The 21,945-nt window shown below is 41.8% G+C and overlaps 1 protein-coding gene across 1 annotated transcript in view; it reads left to right on the top strand.

Moving 5' to 3' along the window:
* ARFGEF2 (ADP-ribosylation factor guanine nucleotide-exchange factor 2 (brefeldin A-inhibited)) overlaps positions 1-21,945 on the top strand; it is a 97,204-nt gene that overhangs the window by 71,056 nt on the left and 4,203 nt on the right. Inside the window, exons 27-37 of the mRNA XM_006881619.1 lie at positions 4,791-4,963; positions 6,837-6,997; positions 7,992-8,122; positions 8,258-8,387; positions 10,522-10,657; positions 11,533-11,671; positions 11,778-11,832; positions 13,145-13,259; positions 15,515-15,645; positions 17,022-17,190; positions 20,217-20,355. Of these exons, the coding sequence (XP_006881681.1) occupies positions 4,791-4,963; positions 6,837-6,997; positions 7,992-8,122; positions 8,258-8,387; positions 10,522-10,657; positions 11,533-11,671; positions 11,778-11,832; positions 13,145-13,259; positions 15,515-15,645; positions 17,022-17,190; positions 20,217-20,355 (1,479 nt within the window). The remainder of the gene's footprint in view (positions 1-4,790; positions 4,964-6,836; positions 6,998-7,991; positions 8,123-8,257; positions 8,388-10,521; positions 10,658-11,532; positions 11,672-11,777; positions 11,833-13,144; positions 13,260-15,514; positions 15,646-17,021; positions 17,191-20,216; positions 20,356-21,945) is intronic.

The following is a 21,945-nucleotide window of genomic DNA, read 5'->3' on the forward strand; positions in this document are numbered from 1 at the left end:
GAAAAATACAGAATAAGGTTTTTGTGTTTTCTTTTTCCCCCTGTTGGTTGGTGTAAATGTTAAAACGCTGACCCTTAACCTTAGCCTCATGGCCGTGTTAAGGCTTGCCTCACACCTTGGCACCCATTAGGCTGGATGGATGTACACTGTTAGTGTGAAAAATAGAGAATAAGGTTTTTGTGTTTCCTTTTTTCTCTCCTGTTGGTATTAATGTTAAATGTCGAATTATGCTAGTTAATAAGTGAATTACACTACAGTTAATAAGGTGTATGTCTCACAGTTACACGGTACATCACAGAGATTTCAGGATGTATGTGCAAATCTAGTTCAGATATTCAGAGAGTACGCCATTTATTTTTCTGTCTCCATATTTTGTTATGCTTTAAAATAATTACATTAGAAACTGCTTCTTCAGTAATATATGTGTACTGTGATCCGTGTGTGTGTGTGTGTGTGTGTGTGTGACACACGTGTCTGTAAGCAAAAATCTGAGCGGCTGTGCACTAACAGTTTAGTATTGGTTACCCCTCAGTAACTAAATTATGAGCATCTTGGTCAGAATGTTTTGGGTCAGGAGCAAAAAATTCTGACTAACAGTGACCCACAAAGCTGTTATGTCATCAACAGGGACAGAGAGGTGAGCATCCCAGCTTTGGTTCCAGAGCCCACGTTGTCACGGAGGTGCAAGTTTTCCCCATCCTTTTGTTCTACCATCCGCAGTGTTGCTTTTTCTCCTTGAACTATTGTTGATGGTTGCAGGACACTGGCTTTAACTCCCAGCCCACTCACATTGAGAGCTGAGCCAGCTGTGTACACTTCTTACAAAACAGAAGCAAAATCTCCCCAGAAGCTGCCCTTTCTCGGAGATTTTCTCTTACATCTGGCAGGTCAGATTCTTCCCTTCTCTTCGGGGAGGGTAGAAAGTTGTGTAAAGTCATATTACTTGTGATTTGTTCGCTAAACTTGTATCTAAAGTAATAGATAATTTCTGATAATTGATAGTTTCTGCTACTGCCTTTTTCCTCTTTGTTGTCACCAACTAATGTTCTTTCAAATGGTTGTGGGGATGAGGAGGAGACCCAGCAGTGAGCTCACTTCCTCCTGGACACTCAGAGGATGCGACAAAGTGGAGGATCCCTCAGGAGGAGATGGGGTGCCTCCCACCATCCTCTGGAAGGATGAAGCCGAAGCCAGCTGAGAAAACAGAAGCCAAAGCTTACTAAGTGAGAAGGTGCTGTCCAGGAGATAGCAGACGTAAGGGTGACAGGTATTGCAAAGTTCCTAGTGGCTATGGAAGTATTTTTTACTGGCATTGTATGTAACATCTAGAGTGAATATATGTATCAAATAAAAATAGATGCAAGCTTAGGAAATGTTTGCAGGGCTAGCCTCAGACACAGCTACCTGTTGGATAAATTAAGCCTCCAAGTGTATAAAAATGGCATCTCAGAAACTTGCCCTGAAAAATGTTTGTTTTTTAAATAAGGAGCAGCTACTTTATTGGACTCAAATGTGTCTGAAAGATAATATTTTGATAAGCCGGATTGAGAAATAAAGTTGGAAAGAAGATTAATGTTAGCTTGATAAATGGAAAAACAGGAGTAATATTAGACATTAAATATTTTGACAAGCAAGGAGGAGACATGGTGTCATTTATTGAGTTTCTGAAATCCATTCAAGATAGAACAGCAAATCATCTTAATGGGAACGGCTGATGGAACAACCAGATTTACTGAGGCATGGCAGCTCGCTGCCGAATTAGGGAGTATATCTATTACTATCCTTGCTTTTAGAGATTGCTGGGTCTTTTGTGGTAGGAATGGAATTAAGACTAAAAGCCCTTTTGAACAGCATCTAAAGAGCAAATAAGGATGCATAGAAATAAGAAAGACACTCGGAAGTCCTAGCAATGAGGCTAAAGGAGAAGTGAGGACAATTGAAGGGCACACAGCCTTTGCCTGCCAACCTGCTCACGCAGAGCTGTTAGGAGAATCTGCGAGTGAGTGTTAGGAACACGCTGCCGCCTTGTGCCTGAGCACTGTCTCTGCTTTGAGGATGATTGGTTGCTAACATAAGTACTTCGTTAGTCGTCCCCGAGAGGAACGTGTTCCTTCGTGTACAGTGCTTAGATGGTTGTGGTAACAACGTCTTCACTCTCAAAGCATACCCAGTGGATAACTGAACAGTTGATGAACGATACGCTCGTGGCAGTGAAAATCTTATCAGGGAATAATACAGATTTTAGAAAGGAGATGTACTTTCTTTTAGATTGATAATGTTATTTACCTTTGAGTCAGAACCAACTCCTAGCTAACCCACCTTTGGGTTTTCAGAGGCCGTAAGTCATAAAGGAAGAGATTACCCATGTTTCCCCACAGAGCAGCTTGTGGATTCAAACTGTGTGCTTTTGGGTTGGCACTGCAACTCCTTACCCCTAAGCCACCAGAGCACCCTTTTAGATGGATAAAGTTATTTCAATTAAGGGACTGTCTGGCTTGTCATGTGTGTAACACTGCTTTACAGTCTGACTCTCCCCATGGACCTCTTTTCTTAGTTTTTTTTTTCCTGCCCCTTGAAACCTAGAAATATTTGCTATGTTGTTGTTGTTAGGTGCCGTCGAGTCGTTTGTGACTCATAGTGACCCTATGTACAACAGCCCTAAACCCTGCTCTGTCCTGTGCCAATCGCACTGCCTCTGACACACCCATCCCGATAACCCCAGTCACTGTCAATCCACCTCATAGAGGGTCTTCCCCTCCTGCGCTGTCCCTCCACCCTACCAAGCATGATTTCCCTCTCCAAGGACCGGTCTCTCCTTACAACATGTCCAAAGTATGTCAGACGAAGCCCCAGAATCCTTGCCTCCATGGAGCAGCCTGGTTTAACCCTCTCCAGGATGAATCTGTTTGTTTTCTTGGCAGTCCATGGTACATTCAGTACTCTTCTCCAGCACCACAGCTCAAAGGCATCAATTCTCCTTCTGTCCTCCCTAGTCATTGTCCAACTCTCTGATGCATAATAAGTGATTGCAAAGACCATGGCCTGTATCAAGCGCACCTTAGTCTTCAGAGAGACACCGTTGTTCTGAGACACCATTGTTCTTGAGTACTTTAGAGAGGTCCCTAACAGCAGACTTTCCCACCGCAATATGTTTTTTGATTTGCTGTGGAAACATAAATATTTGCTATGGAAACAAGTGATTACAGTTTTTCTTTTAAAGTACATAGTTGAAAAATAAAGAAATAAATGGAGGTGACTTTCAGAGCTACAGTCTGCTGGCTCTTTGTGTTAGCAGAGTGCATAACTTTGTATTAACCCTGTGGTGGGAAACTTCTTGTTGCCATAGGCCGTCACGTGAGAGCGAACTCATAGCTGACACTCCAGCAGATTTTCTGAGGCTGTAAATAGCACAGGAGGAAATTATCCATCTTTCTCCTGAGAGTAAAACTGATGTTGTTGTTGTGGTGGTGGTGGTGGTGGTGGTGTTTACTGTTGAGTTGGAACCCATCTGTACTTGACCCTCCAGCGGGTTTTCAGAGGCAGTAAATAGCACAGAAGAGTCCTATTGACAGTGTCACTCTGAGTCAGAAGTGGCTGGATGGCAGCGGGTTTAGTGTGGTGTTTTGGTTTGTTTTGTTTTTTTGTTTGTTTGTTTGTTTGTTTCGTTTTTGTGTACAATACCAGTGTGTTCTTTTGCTGTCAACCAAGTTGGAAAGAATGTGGATATTTCTCAGTTAATGACATTTCAGGTACTGTTTCTTCCCTCAAACTGATTGTAATTCATGAATAAATACAGTGCACTTACACATTTAAACATTTTTTGGTAAAATTTTCAAATTTTTATGTCTGTATATAAAAGCAGGTTCAGCCTGTATATTTTTACTTTAAAAATACCTTCCCTCAACTCTAGAAATTAAAATGAACCATTACTTTACAGGTCCAAGAACAGTTAAATTTTGCATGATTTGGGGACCTTTTTTATTTAAGTAATGAAAAGAAATTATTTTGGTTTTGCATTATAATTTTTTTTATTGTCTGGGAAAGTACTATACTACATTAAGGCTGGTCATTCATTGTACTGCTTACCATGCAAAACTTCAGTCACTCATGTGTGTAGACCTACCATTAGCCTCTGGATGTAGTTTTCTTCATGTATTTTAGTACATGTAAAATAGAAGTATCAGTAACAACGACTGGCAGAAATGATGACCCCATGGATTGATGATGGGCTACTCTGTGAAGGAGTAATTCCAGAAGGCTAACATCCATTCTTAACTGAGAATTCACTCCATCAAGTCTTGAGAAATGGAGAAAGCATTAATATTTAAAAATTACTGGTCAAGGAAGAACAAATTGAAGATGACAGGACATGAAGCTCAGTTAGAGGAAAATGTTTGTGAAGGTGTATAAAATGTTCAAAGATCGTGGGTGTGTATCTGCTCTGGTGTCGTTGGCTTTTTGTCTCACTTCTTTCTTGAATTGATTGTACCAACTTTTTTATTTGGTTGGTTTTTTAATTGTGATTTTCAGCTTACCTTTAGAAGCAGTCATTTTATTACACTCCAGTCATTTTATTACACTCCCTTTGGAAATGTTTTTAAAATCATACCATCAGTGATGCAGTTGCTCACGGTTGCTCACTTGGCTGTTTTTAAGAATTTCCTTTCTTAAAATAGTAGGGACGTGGACTCTTTTTTGTGTGAAACATGTTTCAAAGTGGCACTTCTAAGCGATGAGCTCCTTGCATTTCTCCAAAGTACAGATGACACGGCTGCCCCATCCCTCCCCAGGTCTCCCACCATCCGGGACATGGTGATCCGCTGCATTGCCCAGATGGTGAATTCCCAGGCGGCAAACATCCGTTCGGGGTGGAAGAATATCTTTGCCGTGTTCCACCAGGCGGCCTCGGATCACGACGGAAACATCGTGGACCTGGCCTTCCAAACCACAGGCCACATTGTCAGTAAGTCACTCTGCTCCCCCTGGCCAGCTTCCCAACCACTCTCTACTGTTTATTATTCCTACAGAAGAAGTCTAGTGTCTTGCTGGTTAAAATACTTGGCTGGTAACATCAATGTCAGAGGTTCAAATCCACCAGCTGCATAGCAAGAGAACAATGAGGCAGGCAGTCTGCTTTTCTAAAGAAGCAAACCCTTTGGGACAGTTGTGTTCTATCCAGTGGGGTCACTGTCAGAATCAGCTCACCAGCAGTGGCTTTGATGGGTGGGTTACTCCAAAGGGGGGATCTTTGCTTCCTCTCTGGTTGCTGTAATGACCTGGCAATCAGTGTTGGGAGCACATGACACAGATAAATCCTTACAACAACCCTCTGACGTGAATCTCATTATTTCTTCCATTTTATTAAAGAGGAACTGAAACACTTGTCCAGGGTCCCTCACTAGGAAGTAATGGGACCAGGACTCAGGCCAGTCAGCCCCTAAGTCTATGTTTATTTCCATTGCACCAAAATGACTGAACTCTCTGGTTCTGCTCAAGATCACATAACAAGATATTTACTTGTTTTTTGTGGAAATTTGTAAGGATCATGCTGTTTTTATCTTTGAAGTCTCTCTCCTTCTCTCTTCTTTTTTTTTGCTAAGCTTTTTACCATTCATATATTATACATTTGTAGGATTTTTAGAACATTTATTTAAAAATTACCTTTCAGCTCGTTGCACCTTCTTTACCTGCTTTGTCTTCACCGGGTTCTAGGGAGGTGACAGGAGGTTTGTCATGGGTGGAAAGTGACCAAAATGTCCAGGATGTCATAGAACTGGCCTGAGGGTTTGACCCAGAGTTCAGTTCTTCTGAGTAGACCCTGGTGGAGTGGCATCATACACGGGTCTATTCTCATATTCTACATGATCCTGATTCAGGGTAGCTCCATCCTAAGATGTAAGTGAACATGAAAATGGGGCATCCTGGTGAATGCTGGCTTTCTCCTGGTTTTCCCACTCAAGCCTCCTTAAGGTTTCTCCTCCGATAGACCCTCTTCAGAGAGTCTTTCCTTAATTACCACCTAAGCAGCCCCTCTTCCCTCCACCCCCCAGACTCGGTGCTCACTTATCCAGAGCTTGTTTCATGTGGGTGGTGATTCCCATGATTATTGTCTGTCTTATTCTTTGCAGCTCTGGTTGCTCACCTCTGCTCCTGAGACCTGTATTTAGCCATGCTTTGCATATAGTTGGCTCTCAGTAAATATTTGTGGAATGAATGAGTATTTAATACAACAACAATCTTAGGGAACCAGTTTAAATCCAGGATGTGCTCAACACATTTATTCTTGACTACTTTAGAAAGAAAAACTGTCTTTTTATTAATGATTTGGGTGAAATTTTACAAAGCATATTGGTTTTCCATTCCAACATTTTGGTTTATGATACTGTGCACAGTCTTCACGATGGAACCACACTCCTTCTTCCTCCCTGTGATTCTCATTTTCACTAATCTTTCTATCCTCTCCCTTCCTCCCTCTGAGATTTATCCTGGACAAATGCTGTCCTTTAGGTCTTCGCGTGGTTGATTAGTTCTAAGGCGGGAGTGCCTTCCTGGTGCTACTGTTACTATTCACCTTCTAGACCTGCCTGTTGTTTGGCTGAATGTTGGGTCTTGAGGGTAAGTTTGGTGCTAGGTTGGAAGAGCCCAGAGTGACTACCAGTCTGTCAAACAAGAAAAGCTAATGCTGTCTTCTGGAGATACTGGTGTGCTTTTCTTGAATTTTCACAAAAGTAATTGTTGTTTTATCAGTGGATTTTTTTGGAGGGTTTGCTTTGGTTTTTTAAACCTTTATTTCTAGATCTTGACCTCAAGAAAGCATCCACCTTGTGTCTCCTCAGCAACTATCTTCCAGCACCATTTCCCTGCCGCCATCGACTCCTTCCAGGACGCAGTGAAGTGCTTGTCGGAGTTTGCCTGCAATGTCGCCTTCCCTGACACCAGCATGGAGGCCATCAGGCTCATCCGCTTCTGTGGGAAATACGTCTCTGAGAGGCCGCGGGTATGGCTCTCCTGTCCTCTCCTGTAGGCAGTGTGGGAGGGCACGCGCGGGACAGAAGAGCTGCTGACACAGAGCTTTCCAGCCTTGCTTTGAGACCCGGGTTTACCCTCAACACAGTATTCAGAATATACCTCTCAAAATACTACCAGTGCAGGTGTGGTACCATTTGTTATTTTATGTTTGTGAAGTTATTTCTTTTACTCATTCTGACCTCTCCAAGTAGCTCTCCCTTCTCCTTCCTCTGAAAATAGTATGCTGGTTTCTTCTAGCAAACTGATGAAACTAGGCCTTTCTATTTGAAAGAAAACAAACACATTTTTAGGAAGGAACCACATGCTGTCATGACACTGATAGGCTTGAACCACCAGCCTTTTGGTTAGCAGCCATATGAGTAACCATTCGGCTACCAGGGCTTCTTGGAAACAGAGTGTTAGGGCAGAGTTTTAGGGTTCCCAGCCAAGCTTCGTGGCACTGGGTTGCGTACTTCACCTCTCAGTGCCTCAGTTAATTCAGCTGTAAAATGGGGCCAGTTTTCCAAGCTTCCTGCAACAGAATTTTTGGGAAAATTATTAATACATGTGAAGCATTGTAACAGTTCCTGGCCCCACTCACTCAATAAGGTTTTTTTTTTTCTTTCTTTTAAGTAGTTTTAATTGCAATAACATTCTAGACCCAGGTAAGATTTTGAGTCCTGAATGTTTGACACCCTTGACCTGTCATACTCCTTTTAACCTGACACCCACCACCCACAACCACCTTGTGATCTGTGCATTCAGACCCACTAAGGGCAGTGGGTTCTTATGGGGAAACTTCCCGTGTGCCCTTTGGGACAGGCGAATCATTTGTCTCCCACGGGCTCCGCTGCTTGCACGTTCTGAGAGGATACTTTTTAGGAAGGGGAAAAGGTTCAGTGCTTTAGCCTTGGTGTGATCCCTTTACCAGGCCCGCCCTTTCCCTTTCTTGGCCCACGTCTTAGATGTGACTTTCGTTGTAGGTTCTACAAGAGTACACAAGTGACGACATGAATGTAGCTCCTGGCGACAGAGTCTGGGTTCGAGGCTGGTTCCCCATCCTGTTTGAGCTTTCCTGCATCATTAATAGATGCAAGTTAGATGTACGGACAAGGTAAGTGTGTCCCCCACCGTGGTAGGTGTGGTGGCCCCCTGTGCCTGACAGCGCCTCAAGCTTTGCTTACCAGACCCTCTGCCTCTCTCTCCCCTCCCACATTCCCTCTTCTCCACCTGGCCCTGTTTCCTCCAGAGGACTCACCGTCATGTTTGAGATCATGAAGAGCTATGGCCACACCTTTGAAAAACATTGGTGGCAGGATCTGTTCCGAATTGTCTTTAGGATTTTTGACAATATGAAACTCCCTGAGCAACAGTCAGAGGTAAGAGGAGGAGAGCCCTGCCCTGGACACGATGGGGAGAAAGGCCTCCAGGCCTGGTCTATCCTGGGCTACAGGGTCATTGTCCCAGAGGTTCCAGTATGAGCTCTGTAGATGCTCTCCCTGGTACTGTTCTTCCTGCATCAACTAGAGCTACCGGGCTCTCCATCTGGCAAAAACCCACTGCCATTGAGCCAGTTATGACTCACAGTGCCTATACAGGAGAGAGTCGAGCTGCCTCATTGTAACTCTCTGTGGAAGCAAAGGGCTGCCTCTTTCTCCCACGGACGGCTGGTCGGTTTGAGCCACTGGCTTTAAGGTTAGCAGCTGAGGTTCTAACCTGTGCCACTAGGGCTCCTTTTTATGTAGGAAACAAGAAGTCGAAATCAACCGCCATCGTCTGTCCCTGAGGCCCTTGGGCCTATGACCTGTTCGTTTCACCAGGGTGGTGGTTTTGTTCATATCCATATCTAGATCGTTCTTAGTGGAATGTTTCCCTTAAGATTTTTAGTGAAAATATAGTTGGAAATTATGTTGGCAACTATTTTTCAATAAAGAGATTCCATAGAAGTGTTATCTCATTTGTCCCCCAGTGGAAAGAATAGAGAGGATGTTCAATCTCAAGAGTATTAAACGAGACAGTAATTTTTAAACTTCTGTTAAGAACACCACGCCCTCTTCCCACTCTCCTGTGTGAGTAACATATGCTTGATATGATAAAGAAAGAAAATTGGTAATTTTATCATCTATAAACTGCAATACTATTTGGCAAATTCCTCTCAGTGTTTACATAGCTATTTACAGCTCTCTATAAAACTGTAGATAGATAACTGCAGTGTAATCTTTTCATTTAAAAAGTTTTTCTTCATTATAAAAAAACATACATTCATTTAAAAAACAAAGAAAAATGTTAGTAACCACAGTTGGACTGCCCCACTGGCCCTTCAAATGAAGTGCCGCTCTTCTTCGTGTACCAGACACATTTTACATGCTTGTCCTTGTGTTCTGTCCTTCTTTTCTTTGGGACGAGTGGTCTGAGTGGCTGGGTGAGGACTTGCACATTGCTGAGCTTGTTGAGCAGTACTGAGCAGTGCTGGGTCCACTTCCAGATAAACGTGTCCTCGTTTACACTGCAGGCTGCAGTGCTCGAGTCATCTTTTTCCTTCACTCCCATTCCAGCTCTTCACCTTTTAATTTGTTTAATCATAATTAACTTGATAGGAAGAGTATCATTTATTTTTTTTAATTGCAAGTGAGCTTGTCCTTTTCCACATCACTGATCATTTGCTTTTTTAAACATTCTAGGATTCTTCATATTTTTCTAAGACCTGAATTAAATCAAATAGCAGTATCCAAAATTAAGATTCTGTTTTCCACTAAATTATATTTTCCATGTTTTACATATATTGCTTAATATATTTTTATTTACCTTTTTCCTTTTGATTTATGAGTGTGTGTATACATTTTTGTGCACACATGTGTGAAGATTGTAGTATCTGTTTACATCAAGTACAGATAGTTTTGTCACCTTTGTCACTCTTACTTTCTTTTTAGTGTAGAAACTTCTTCTTTTCTTTTCTTTTTTTTTTTTTTTAATTTTTATTATTTGTGTGTGTGTGTGTGTACCGTCAAATCAGATCTGACTGGTACAGGAGAAGATTGCCCCTCCTTCTCCAGCAGAGCCTCTGGTGGATTTGAACCGCGTACCTCTGCCACTAGGCCACCAGAGCTCCCTTAGAAACTTCATTTTGAAGCAGCCACGTCTATCAGGCTTTGCCTTTATGGTTTTACTTTTGTACTCATGCTTCCCTTTTCACAACTTTAAACTATCCCTGTTTTTCCTCTGGTGATATCACGACATCATTTTCTAATATTTAAAAACTTGGTTTAAGGTTTGAGTAATTAGCCTAATGTTCTCATTTTCTAGATCATTAAAACTCTTAAAGAATATCATTTTAAACATCTATTTCTTATTCTGCAATGTTGTGCTTAATCTCTACATTGAATATGAAGTTGTAGCTGTGTTTTCTGTGAATAAATGCTGGTGTGATAATAAAGATCTTTAGTCATAAATCTAATCGTTTCTTTATCTCAGCTCAAGTAGTGTTTAAGCATTGTCTTTGTGTTACTTTTCCAGAAATCTGAGTGGATGACAACAACTTGCAATCACGCACTCTATGCTATTTGTGATGTATTTACACAGTTTTATGAAGCTCTGAATGAAGTTCTTCTTTCTGATGTATTTGCACAATTGCAGTGGTGTGTAAAGCAAGGTACTCTTTAAGACAATCTGCCCCAATTTTTCTTGCCAGAGTCCTGAATGAGAGGTTGATATTTTAACCCCCATATATCAAAACATATAATTGGTGAAAGTACATGTGTGTAGGTTTCATGTGTATCATTAGAACATGAAAGCATCCTCCTGCAAACAGCTTATAGGCATTTCTTTGAGACATAGCTATTTTTATATTTTAAAGTATACTTTTATTTTCACTTGTGCTTCTTTACTCTTTTTTTGTGGAGACAAGCTGTTTTTATTGCTGGATACCTGTGTATATTTTTTACATTTTCTCTACTTTTCAAAAGGTTTCCTTGGAGTCTTGGGTACAAGTTAAGATACTTTTCAAAATGTCAAGATCAATAACTTTATCATTAGCCCTTTTTTATTTAAATAGTTATATATTTCATTTATAGTATACTAGGGAAATTAACAAATTACCAAATCAATCCTGGAAACATAGTTTTGACTTAGGAATTAAATCTTTTAAAAAGTGACTCAGTTTTTAAGATATTGTAAATGATCAAGCAGTTGATCCAATGGTAAAAATTTAAAACATAGTGTATTAGTGACAAAAATGTTAGAAAACACTGGTCTAACCTTTTTCCATCAACCGATTTTCATATGCAAAGTCATTTAGATAAAGTATCAGAATGCTGCTTCCTCCTCTTCCTTCTCCTTGTAGCCTGTTCAACTTTTAAAAATTTGATACTGCCTGTACTATCGCTATGTTATTTAAATGCCTACAAAATCAGCCCCTCCAGTTGCATAGTCTAACTCACACTGTGAAGGATAAGAAATTTGCTTGGAATCAAAATAGTATTGAGGGTAACCACCCAGTTTGATGATAGATACTGTTTTATTTTTCAGATAATGAGCAGTTGGCTCGATCAGGTACAAACTGCTTAGAAAACTTAGTGATATCAAATGGCGAGAAATTCAGCCCTGATGTCTGGGATAAAACATGCAACTGTATGTTGGATATTTTCAAAACAACCATCCCACATCTGTAAGTGTTGAGATAGTCATAGCACTGTGCTTCTGTGTTCAGTAGATGTCTGATGCTCCTGGTTGCCTTTCTCATTGCTCATTTCTTTCTCTTGCATTCCCTTAAGATTGCTGACCTGGAGACCTGTAGGCATGGAGGAAGAGTCGTCAGAAAAACATTTGGTAAGCTTTGGGTTTGTTGTGTGAGGGGTGTTTTGTTTGGTTGTGTGGAGGGGTGTTTTGTTTGGGGGAATTTTTCTCTTATTTTATCTCATGTTGTTGTTGTTGTTGTTGTTACTGTTATGTGCCATCAAGTTGCATGCGATTCATAGGACTCTCTGTACAACAGCCTTAAACTCTGCTCTATCCTGTGCCAATCTTAGTATCTCTGACACACCTACCCCCATTACCCTGGTTACTGAATCAATCCATCTCATCGAGGATCTTCTCTCTTTGGCTGTCCCTTACGCCCTCCCAAGCATGATGTCCCTCTCCAAGAACTGGTCCTTCCTTGCAGCATGTCCAAAGTATGTCAAACGAAGCGTCAGAATCCTTGCCTCCAAGGAGCAGCCTGGTCTCACCCTCTCTAAGATGAACCTGTTTGTTCTCTTAGCAGTCCATGGTATATTTGATACTCTTATCCTGCCTTAGAGTCTGCTTTTTTAATTGGAAAGTGGGTTAAATTTTAACATTCAGAAATATGAAAAAAATTCATAAGCTCACTCAAAAAAATCAGAATTTACCTTTGTAGTTTTTTCTTTGTGTGACACTGCACACATAGACCACACTTTTTGAAATGAGAGACTGTTTATTACATAATGGTTTTCTGTATTCTTACACATTGTCTGTTTAAGCCTTTTCAGTTGCTGCACATGATTATGTGTTTAACTAGTTTTCCTTTATTGGAGTGTCTCAGATCAGCCATAGCATTTCACCATTATAAGTGACACTTGGGTGGGTCCTTATTTGTTGTTCTCCCAAATAAGAGTTTTGCTTTCTACCAGTGAAAGGGTAGGGTTTTGGTTTTTGGTGGTTTTTTTTAAATGAGGTTACTCTTCTTCAAGTCTCATTTAAAACAATGTCGTTTACAGAGAAGTTTGGACTAACTTCTTTTCCATTAGGAATAGAACTGTGAAGCCATTAGATCTTAAGCGGCATTTAGGATGTAGGATTGAAACACGTTATTTAAATGTTTTTTGCTTTTTAACTGTCTTCTACTGTCAATTTATAAAAACTAGCCACCATACTGAATTTTTTGTCTTAAACTCATTAAACCTTTATTACACTCCCTGTGTAGAGAAATGCCCTCTAAATTGGGATGGGGAAATGTAACATTTTAATGAGGGGAGAAATAACTGAAGTTCTCCCTCCACCCTCTGCCGCATATGAGAGGTGCTTGCAATGTGATTGTACTTTGAGCAGAGTGCAGAAGTCCAGCCGGGCCAGTGACGCTGAAGAGCCGGGAACATTGTGTTCATTTCTGGTTTCCTTCCAGGACGTGGACCTAGACCGCCAGTCGTTAAGCAGCTTCGAGAAGAACGCTTCTGAGAGAGGCCAGAGTCAGCTCTCTAACCCGACCGATGACAGCTGGAAGGGTAGACCCTATGCAAGTAAGACCACCTCCTTTTGGATGTTTCCTGTCCATTTATTTAAAAGTGATCATACACATACATGATTGAGTCATTCAAAAGGCCCAGAAGTGTTCACATGGTAAGCCTTTGTCCACACCCATGGCTCAGGCTGCCAGACCCCTTGTCCAAGACACCTAATGCCACCACTTGATGGCCCCTTCCTTAGATGTTTCATCTCTGTGGAAGCAAACACACTTAGAAGCTTCCTACATGAATTTTCATCCCTTCCTTTTTGTATATGGTGGAATCTGTTGTGTGCCCAGCACGGCACTGTGTTTCTGTGCGTGGTCACGTTTATTTCACCTTTACAGTGGCCCTTTGAGGGCGACACTGTTTGGCATTTGAGTGTCCTGAGACTCAGATAGTGACGTATGCGAATAGGTAGTGCCAATGGGCTTAAAACACATCTGTGGCCAAGTGAGGGGTTGGAGGTTTTAAATTGTGTCCCCTGTTTGCTTGAGCTTGTCCTCCGTCCTCGCCACCCCCAGCCGTCCTTACGTGTTAATAGTGATGTTAACTTCTGAAGAGTCGCATTAGACAAAAGCTAAGTCTGGTCACAATTAATTGAAATTGTGGACAAGCCCACACTGAAGGGCAGCGTGCTGTGTCATAGCAGCTCTGCTGCAGCCCTTTCCCTCCCCACAGATGTGTGGTCTCAGCTTCTTCCATCAGCTGCACACACTGACTTGTCCTTGTCTGGAGGGACCGAGCATACATTTCTTTAAAAACAGACCCACTCTTAGCACGGCAGGGTGTCTGTACCCCAAGATATGCCCCGCAGTTGTAACCCCTCTCATTCCTCCAGGCAACAGTGGCTGTGTTTCCCCCAGTCTCCCCTTTAGCCTCCCTTCTGAGCACACGCTCAGCCAGTAGACTTCACTGCACTGTTCGTGTTACCTTCTGCCCTTTTTTCTTTGAAGATGGCATCATTGAATTGGCATAAGCAAAATGTACATCTCATGTAATGCCACTGTATTTTTTCCCTTAATTAAAATTATTCTGAGGGAGTTCTGGTGGTCTAGTGGCAAGAATCTGTGCTGCAATTCCAAAGGCGCACGGTTCGAATCCACCAGATGCTCTGCTGGAGACGGAGGGGCAATCTCTTCCTGTGCCTGTCAGATCCAGTTCAATGGTATACAACAACAATAATTTAAAAACCAAAACCTCAAAAAAACCAAACCACTTAAAATTATTCTGCTTAGAGAGTTTTTTACATATTTCTATCATTTCAGTCACTTCCAAAAACTTGATAATATGACATTACCCTCTCTTGTCACCAAAAGTGTTATTTAGGGTGGGGTTCTAAAAACAAAAAAGTGCTTTATTTAGTCCTTCACTTATTCTGATTGTCTAAAAGTTGAGAGGCAGGGAATCTCGACTAGCATCAAAGCAGCCAGCATTTATGGAGTGCCTAGCCAGTCCCCGACCCTAGCCTAGGGAATCATGGACTTTGTGTAGGCAGCACAGTTCCTTACCTCTAGGCCACCAGAGCTTAGTGGATAAAGAAGTAGGAAATACAGAAAGCATCTACCAGTAGCTCTGGCGGCCTAGTGATAAGGAGTTGCGCAGCCAACCCAAGTGCACACAGTTCAGATCCACCATTGTTCCATGGGAAAGACGGACAGTCTTCTCCTTTGTGATTTACAGCCTCTGAAAACCCACTGGAGGGTCAGCTATGGGTCAGTTCCAACTCAGTCACATATAACAACAGCAACATGTAGGACAGAGTGTTGTCTAGGAACTTAGAATAACTGCCCTGCATGCCTGAGGTTGAGCTTCCGACCATTTAGGACAAACTGCCTTGCTGCTAGGGCCCAGGCCAGAGCTGGTCTGTAGGCGCGGTCCATTGGTGGTTGAGAAACTTGCTGCTAGACATGGCCCTGCACAGCTCAACCTCTCACCTTCTCTAGGTCTTTGTTCAGAAGCTTTATGTCCCTATTGTTCACTGTGGTATCACAGCATCAAGAATTGTGCCTGGAGGGAGCTCTGGTGGCCTAGTGGCAAGAAGCTGCACTGCAGTCCCATAGGTGTGCAGTTCAAATCCACCAGCTGCTCTGCTGGAGAAGGAGGGACACTCTCCTCCTGTATCAGTGAGATCTGACTGTACATGCACAAAAAAATATTTAAAATAATTTTTTTAAATAATAATTGTGCCTGGCACAGAATAGACACTCAGAGAATGTTTATTCACTGTTGGTTGAATTATTAGGGTTAATCCTTATCATCTAATGTAGATCAGAAACTGTTTGCCAGCCTCCTCATCAAGTGTGTGGTCCAGCTGGAATTGATACAGGCCATTGACAACATTGTGTTCTACCCTGCAACAAGCAAAAAGGAGGACGCCGAGCACATGGTTGCTGCACAGGTAACGACAGCACGCCTGGGACGGCTACCGTGGTCTGCAGGGAGGGGCTTCAAGGCCATGGTGTGCTGGGCCAGCTCAGAGTGCTCAGGAGAGCCCACCCTTCTCTGCTCCTCCAGTCCATGTTCACTGATGTCCTATCAGTAGCTTGAAACTGGTCACAGAGGTAATCTTTACACCACAGAAGAATGACAAGTGCTGTAAATCAAGGCTTCTCTGACTCTAGAACTGTGTCGGCATTACCACTGCTCAGATTCCCCTTCAGTATTTCAACATGTGTGTTAGTAAGCAGGGTGTTTATTCCTAGCCTATTCCCCATAACTGGTCTAAAACTTAACCATAGAGAACGTAAAAGGAGCCTTGTACAGTGGTGAGGAGCTCGACCACTGACAGACCTCCAGCTGCTCCCTCCGCAGGGGGATTTGCTCTGTCCTGTAGAGTCACCGTGAGCTGGACTCAACTCAGCAGCAGTGGGTTCTTGAAAGTACAGAGAATTGAGTGTCCAAGTGATGGACAGTTACTTTACTCCCACAACTGCAGCCGCCAGTGCTTCAGGAACTAGCAGGCCCTGCACAGGGATGAGTCAGGCTGGGTGGGGACGGGGTAAATCAGGATCTGTTGCCCTCGTGGCAGTGCCTCCCAGCTCCAGCAGAGGGCCCCCATCGTAGGGGTCCAGTCATCAGTCACCTGATGGATGGAGGCTTAGAATGACACTCAGTTAGCATGTTTGAGACTTTATTACATATTCTGTACTTGGATTTTTTTTTTCTTTTTTTTAAATACTATGTTTATGTGAGGGAAAAGTGGGTAATCTCCTCCCATAAGTTTACTGTCTCTGAAAACCCACTAGAAGGTCAGCTATGAGTTGGTTCCAGCACACACCAACACACAACAACATATTTATTATAGAAATTATGAGGAGCTTCAGAAGAGGGCAGAGTTCAAGTCTCTTGTTCATAGGGTCACTGTGAGTCACAGCAGCACTGAACAACAACATATACATCATTTAGCTGCCTGATGATATTTTCTAATTATGCTTGTGAAATAAAGTGGACAGTGCAAGCTTGTAGCCAAATAAATTCAGAAACACACAGTTTTAGTCATACAGCAAAGGCCACACTCTCAAAACTGGGATTTAGCTAGTAGAGTCTTTATGCTGCATGAGCACAGTCTATGCTTTCTCCAGTCAGAGAGCCAAACCTGCCTGGAGAACCGTTTGGTGTTGAAGAATGAAGTGAAGCTTACACAGAGGGTGATTTTTGGACAGTTGAGGGTGTCTTCATCTGGTGGCATAGTATCTTGAGAAAGCAAGCTCTCTTTCTCCTTGCCCAGAGCCACTCCGTTGTGCTCAACTGGCTCTCTTTCTCTCCCTCCTCTAGCAAGATACGCTGGATGCAGAGATCCACATAGAGACAGAGGACCAGGGCATGTACAAGTACATGTCGTCACAGCACCTCTTCAAGCTGCTGGACTGTCTGCAGGAGTCCCATTCGTTCTCAAAGGCCTTCAACTCCAATTATGAGCAGCGGACAGTCCTGTGGCGGGCAGGTAAGGCCAATAAGAGAAGTGGCCACATTGCCCAACATCTGAAAACATGAGAACTTTTGGAATATTCCTTAACATTTTCAACATAGCTAGAGATGTTTACTGAATATTTTCCTCCTTGAGAGAAGGAAGAAGAAGTGTTTGCTAAGTTTTATCTCAGCACTAAGAACACTGCTGGTGCTCACTTCGGCAGCACATATACTAAAATTGGAACGATACAGAGAAGATTAGCATGGCCCCTGCACAAGGATGACACGCAAATTCGTGAAGCGTTCCATATTTAAAAAAAAAAAAAGAACACTGCTGGGCCCCTTACAGGCATTTGATGATATGACAGACTGAATGTTAGAAATTTAAACTTATCTATTCAGTGAAGTTTTACATTAAATTAAAATATTGTAGTTAAATATAATATTAAAATTGTCATAAGCTAGGAGGAACTAGAAACATTAAGACATTTCCTAAGGCTTTTGGGTTCTGTACTTCCACCTTCTCTAGATTGTGTTGGTAAGTCCAGTATTTCAAGTAATTTCTTTTTAGGAACTATGACTATTTCTGTATTAGACATGGTTTTTAACTTCAAATTAAGCTACACTCATATCAGCTAACTTACAACAATACAGATTTGTGGGTATCAGGTGGAGGGTTAGTGAAGAAGAGGATTGATAACAGTAATCTGCAGCAATTGACCCAAATGTTTCAAGGATGGTGCAGAATAGGACAGGGTTCATAGGGTCGCTATGATGAATCATAGTTGACTCAGTGGCAGGTAACAACACCACCACCACTCATACATATGTTTTTAAAAATATATGTGACTTGAGATCTGTAAAGACCACTAGAACAAAGTGTATACTTCTTACATAAGGAGAGTTGATGTTTATGTTGATTCCTCAAGACTTCTAGACTATGGAGAGGAACACAGCATCAGGATTGGAGGAAGATTCATCAACAACTTGCTTGATGATGCTACAACCCTGCTTGCTGAAACTGAGGAGGATCTGAGGCATTTGATGCAGAAGGTCAAGGACTACAGTCTTCACTATGGATTGAAGCTCAACATCAAGTAAACAAAGATTCTCACCACTGGGCCAACTGACAGCATCATGATAAACAGAGAAGAGATTAGATTGTTAACAATCTCAGCTTGCTTGGTTTCACAGTCAACACTTTTGGCATCAGTGGTCAGGAAATCAAAAGATGAATTGCATTAGGAAAATCTATCCGGGATCTCCCCAGAATGCTGAAGAGCAACAGTGTTAGTCTAGAGACTAAGGTGCACCTGATCCAAACCATGGTCTTTGCAATTACTTGCTATGCATCAGAGAGCTAGGCAATGACTAAGGATAGAAGAATAAATACCTTTGAGTTGTCGTGTTTGGAGACGAGTATTGAACATATCATTTACACCAGAAGAACAAACAGATCTCTCCTGGAAAGAGTGAAACCAAGCTATTTCTTGAAAATAAGGACTTTGAAGCTCCGTCTCACATACTTTGGGCATGTTTCCAGGAGGAGCCAGTCCTTGGAGAAGGACATCGTGCTTGGAAGGATGGAGGGACAGCACAGGAGACGAAGACCCTGGATGAGATAATATAGTAACTGGAGTAATAGGGGTAGGTGTGTCAGAGACAGTGAGATTGGCTCAAGAGAGGACAAGGTTCAGAGCTGTTGTACGTAGGGTCGCTCTGAGTTGGAATTGACTTGATGGCACATAACAAATAGTCTATAGACTTAATAGTAAAAGAACACTTATGTTCATAGCCACTGTATGCAGCTTTGCTTTCAAATGCCGTTTAAGCTATTTATTTATAAGTTAAAGTTTGGCTCCTTCAACAGCTTTTTTTAAAAGACAGCTAACTTACAAAAGTAAAAATTGGTGGATGTCAGGTGACACTGTTATCAGCTATGGAAAAAATGCTATAATTATTACAATAGTGAATGTGACATAACATCACAAAATTGAATCACTCTGGCTTCACAAGGCTCAAAAAGTAGCAGCGAGGCTCCATGGCACTGGCAGTAATTGTGAAGCATCAGCAGAAGTCATGCTGATGTCACAAAATCCCAAATACAATTTACCAGATCACTTGGTCTCCAGCTTGGAAATTATGCTCCTCCTCTTCATGTATGTGTGTGTTGTATGGGTGAATGTCTGCGTTTCTTTTCTGCAGCAGTCAGGAGAATGAGATTTTTAACTTTACATAGAAATATGTTGTTATTTTTCTATTGTTCTCATTACTTTCATTTTCACCTCAACTCCTTACTTTTATACACATTTTTTTAAAAATGCCATTTCCCCATGGCTTTTATTATTTTTTTTTTTGAAAGCAGGTATGAAGTTTTAATTTACTGTAGGCATTTCAATGACCATTCTCTTTTCCCCATGGCTTTTAAATCTCTAGGTGTTTTATGTCTTGGTCTTTAATAATGTTTTACTAACAAAAAAAGTTTGTGAGAATTATTTGCACTTCTATGTGTCTGATTGATAGTGCTTTGTTTAATAAAGTGGTTTAATAAAACATGAAGTCTTAAGTTTTATTGTATACTTTGTAAAAAAAAAACCAACAAACAAACTTCCAGCTTAGGATCATGCTAGAATTCTTAATCTGTTAACACTTAGAACTGTTAACACTTGAGGCGAGCACTGGTGGGGCAGTGGATTAATTGTTGAACTGCTAAGAGTCTGATCTCACAGATGCTTCACTAGGAGAAGATGAGGCAGGCAGTCGGCTTCCATAAAGGTTTACAGCCTTAGAAATTTTCAGGCACTTCGACTCTGTCTTGTAGAGTATCTGAGTCAGAATTGATTTATTGACAATGGGTGTGGGTTTTTGGTTATTACACCTGAGATGACACGAAGCTTCTGACTTCACCTGTCACACAAAACTGTCATTTCAAGTAATTGAGCTGTATTAAGTAAGAGAGATGTTTCCATGTTTTCTCAGGGGACTACAACATTAGATTCCTATAGGACTGTGCCATGTTACCCTAAGATTGTACACTACTTATGATTGTCTGATCTTTAGGTTTTAAGGGCAAATCTAAGCCGAATCTTCTAAAACAAGAGACCAGCAGCCTGGCCTGCTGTTTGAGGATCCTGTTTCGAATGTACATTGATGAGAACCGGAAGGATTCCTGGGAAGAAATACAGCAGCGACTTTTAACGTAAGATTGGTTTCTAATTCTTCTTTCGAGTTACAATGGATTCTTTTTTTTTTTTATAATATATATATACTTTTATTATTCACCCGTTAACTCCATAATATGCCAATCACAAGCTAGTTTTCAGCAGTTACATTCCCTTGATCACGGCTGCATGAGGATATGATTCATTGAAAAACAGACCAGAGACATGGCCAGAGGTGACGTCACGCAGCCCACGCCATCACATTACAACTGTCAAATTCAGTGGCGGTTTGGTAAAGCCGGTTCAGTTCCGTTCCCTTCGCCAGGGATTCTCACATTTGTGAAAGTTGGGACCACAAGTGGTGGGGTTCCATTTCCTGGTTTGAATTCTCAGTGGCTTCATCTAGAATGTCACTGGAGGCCAGTTACTGTAACCCCAGTCCGACCTTCTCTGCCCCCATGCTGGGGCACTTCCAATTGTAGAGATAATACTGCAGATTGCCATCCCCAATCCCAAACTTGAGCTTCTCCAGGAAGGTTTTGTTCTCCATAAGATCCAGTGCATTGAACACATCAAACCCTTTCATTTTGGCGAGAACAAGGGCGTCGCTCATGAGGTCCAGAAGAGGGGTCTGGGTGTGAACGTTGTAGAAAGAATAAGCAGCTTTTAGACTCTACAACGGATTCTTACTGGCAGTATACTAAATGCATTACTGCACAACTGTGAATAGAAAAGAAAAACACGTACACACTGACCCCATCACAGATTGCTTTCCTTTTCCTTTCCCCTTCTGTGTGCAAGGTAGGCTGGGTTTTTTTTCTCCCAGAACACGAGCGGCATGGAAACGGCTCTGAGCTCTGCATCAGCACGTTGGAATGAAGTGCGGAGCCCCGGGCCTGGAGCAGGTCACTTCCCCTCCTCGCAGTAATTGCTAGAGGCTCTAGGAGCTCTAGCATCCCATCATGCCTTTTTCTAAGTGGAATAGATTAGACTCAAACGGATCCCAGGATGTGGCTACTTCAGTTATGGGGAGAGAGTGGCATCAGGAGAGCCCTAATGACAGCAGCTTATCTTTACCACCTACCTCCTGGGTGACTGAGCTAGATACTTGTGTCTGACTTCCTTTTCCTCATTTAAGAATTTAAGTAACAATGAAAGAATCTTTTTAAAGAGAAAAGCAAACTGGGGTGAAGGGTTAGGGAGGAAAATGTGCAACAATGAATGAATGGAAATCCAGATTTTCTATAAACTATCATTAAAATATCAATAAAATAAATTTTAAAGAAGAATTTAAAGCATAGTCACATACAATACAGACAAATGTAGGAGACACACTTCCCTGAACTGCTGGTGGAAATGTACACTGTCATGATGTTGCTGGAAGGCTTTACAGCATTACAGATCACGAACTTAAAATGTATACTCTCTTTGGCCCAGTACTTCCACTGTTACAAAATCTCTTTATGAAAATATTTTAGAAATAGGAACCAGAATTCTCACGCAGATTAGTCAGTGCAAACTAACTTGTAAACGAAAAACTGATTTAAAATTAAGATAACTTTTCTGTTATTTTGTGTTGGAGGGTTAAATTTATTTGTGTGCTAGTTTTTGATGTGACTTTATTGCTG

The sequence above is a fragment of the Elephantulus edwardii genome, unplaced genomic scaffold (genome assembly GCF_000299155.1).
Source record: "Elephantulus edwardii isolate Elephantulus edwardi_28Jun2011 unplaced genomic scaffold, EleEdw1.0 scaffold00015, whole genome shotgun sequence".
Classification (NCBI taxonomy): Eukaryota; Metazoa; Chordata; class Mammalia; order Macroscelidea; family Macroscelididae; genus Elephantulus; species Elephantulus edwardii.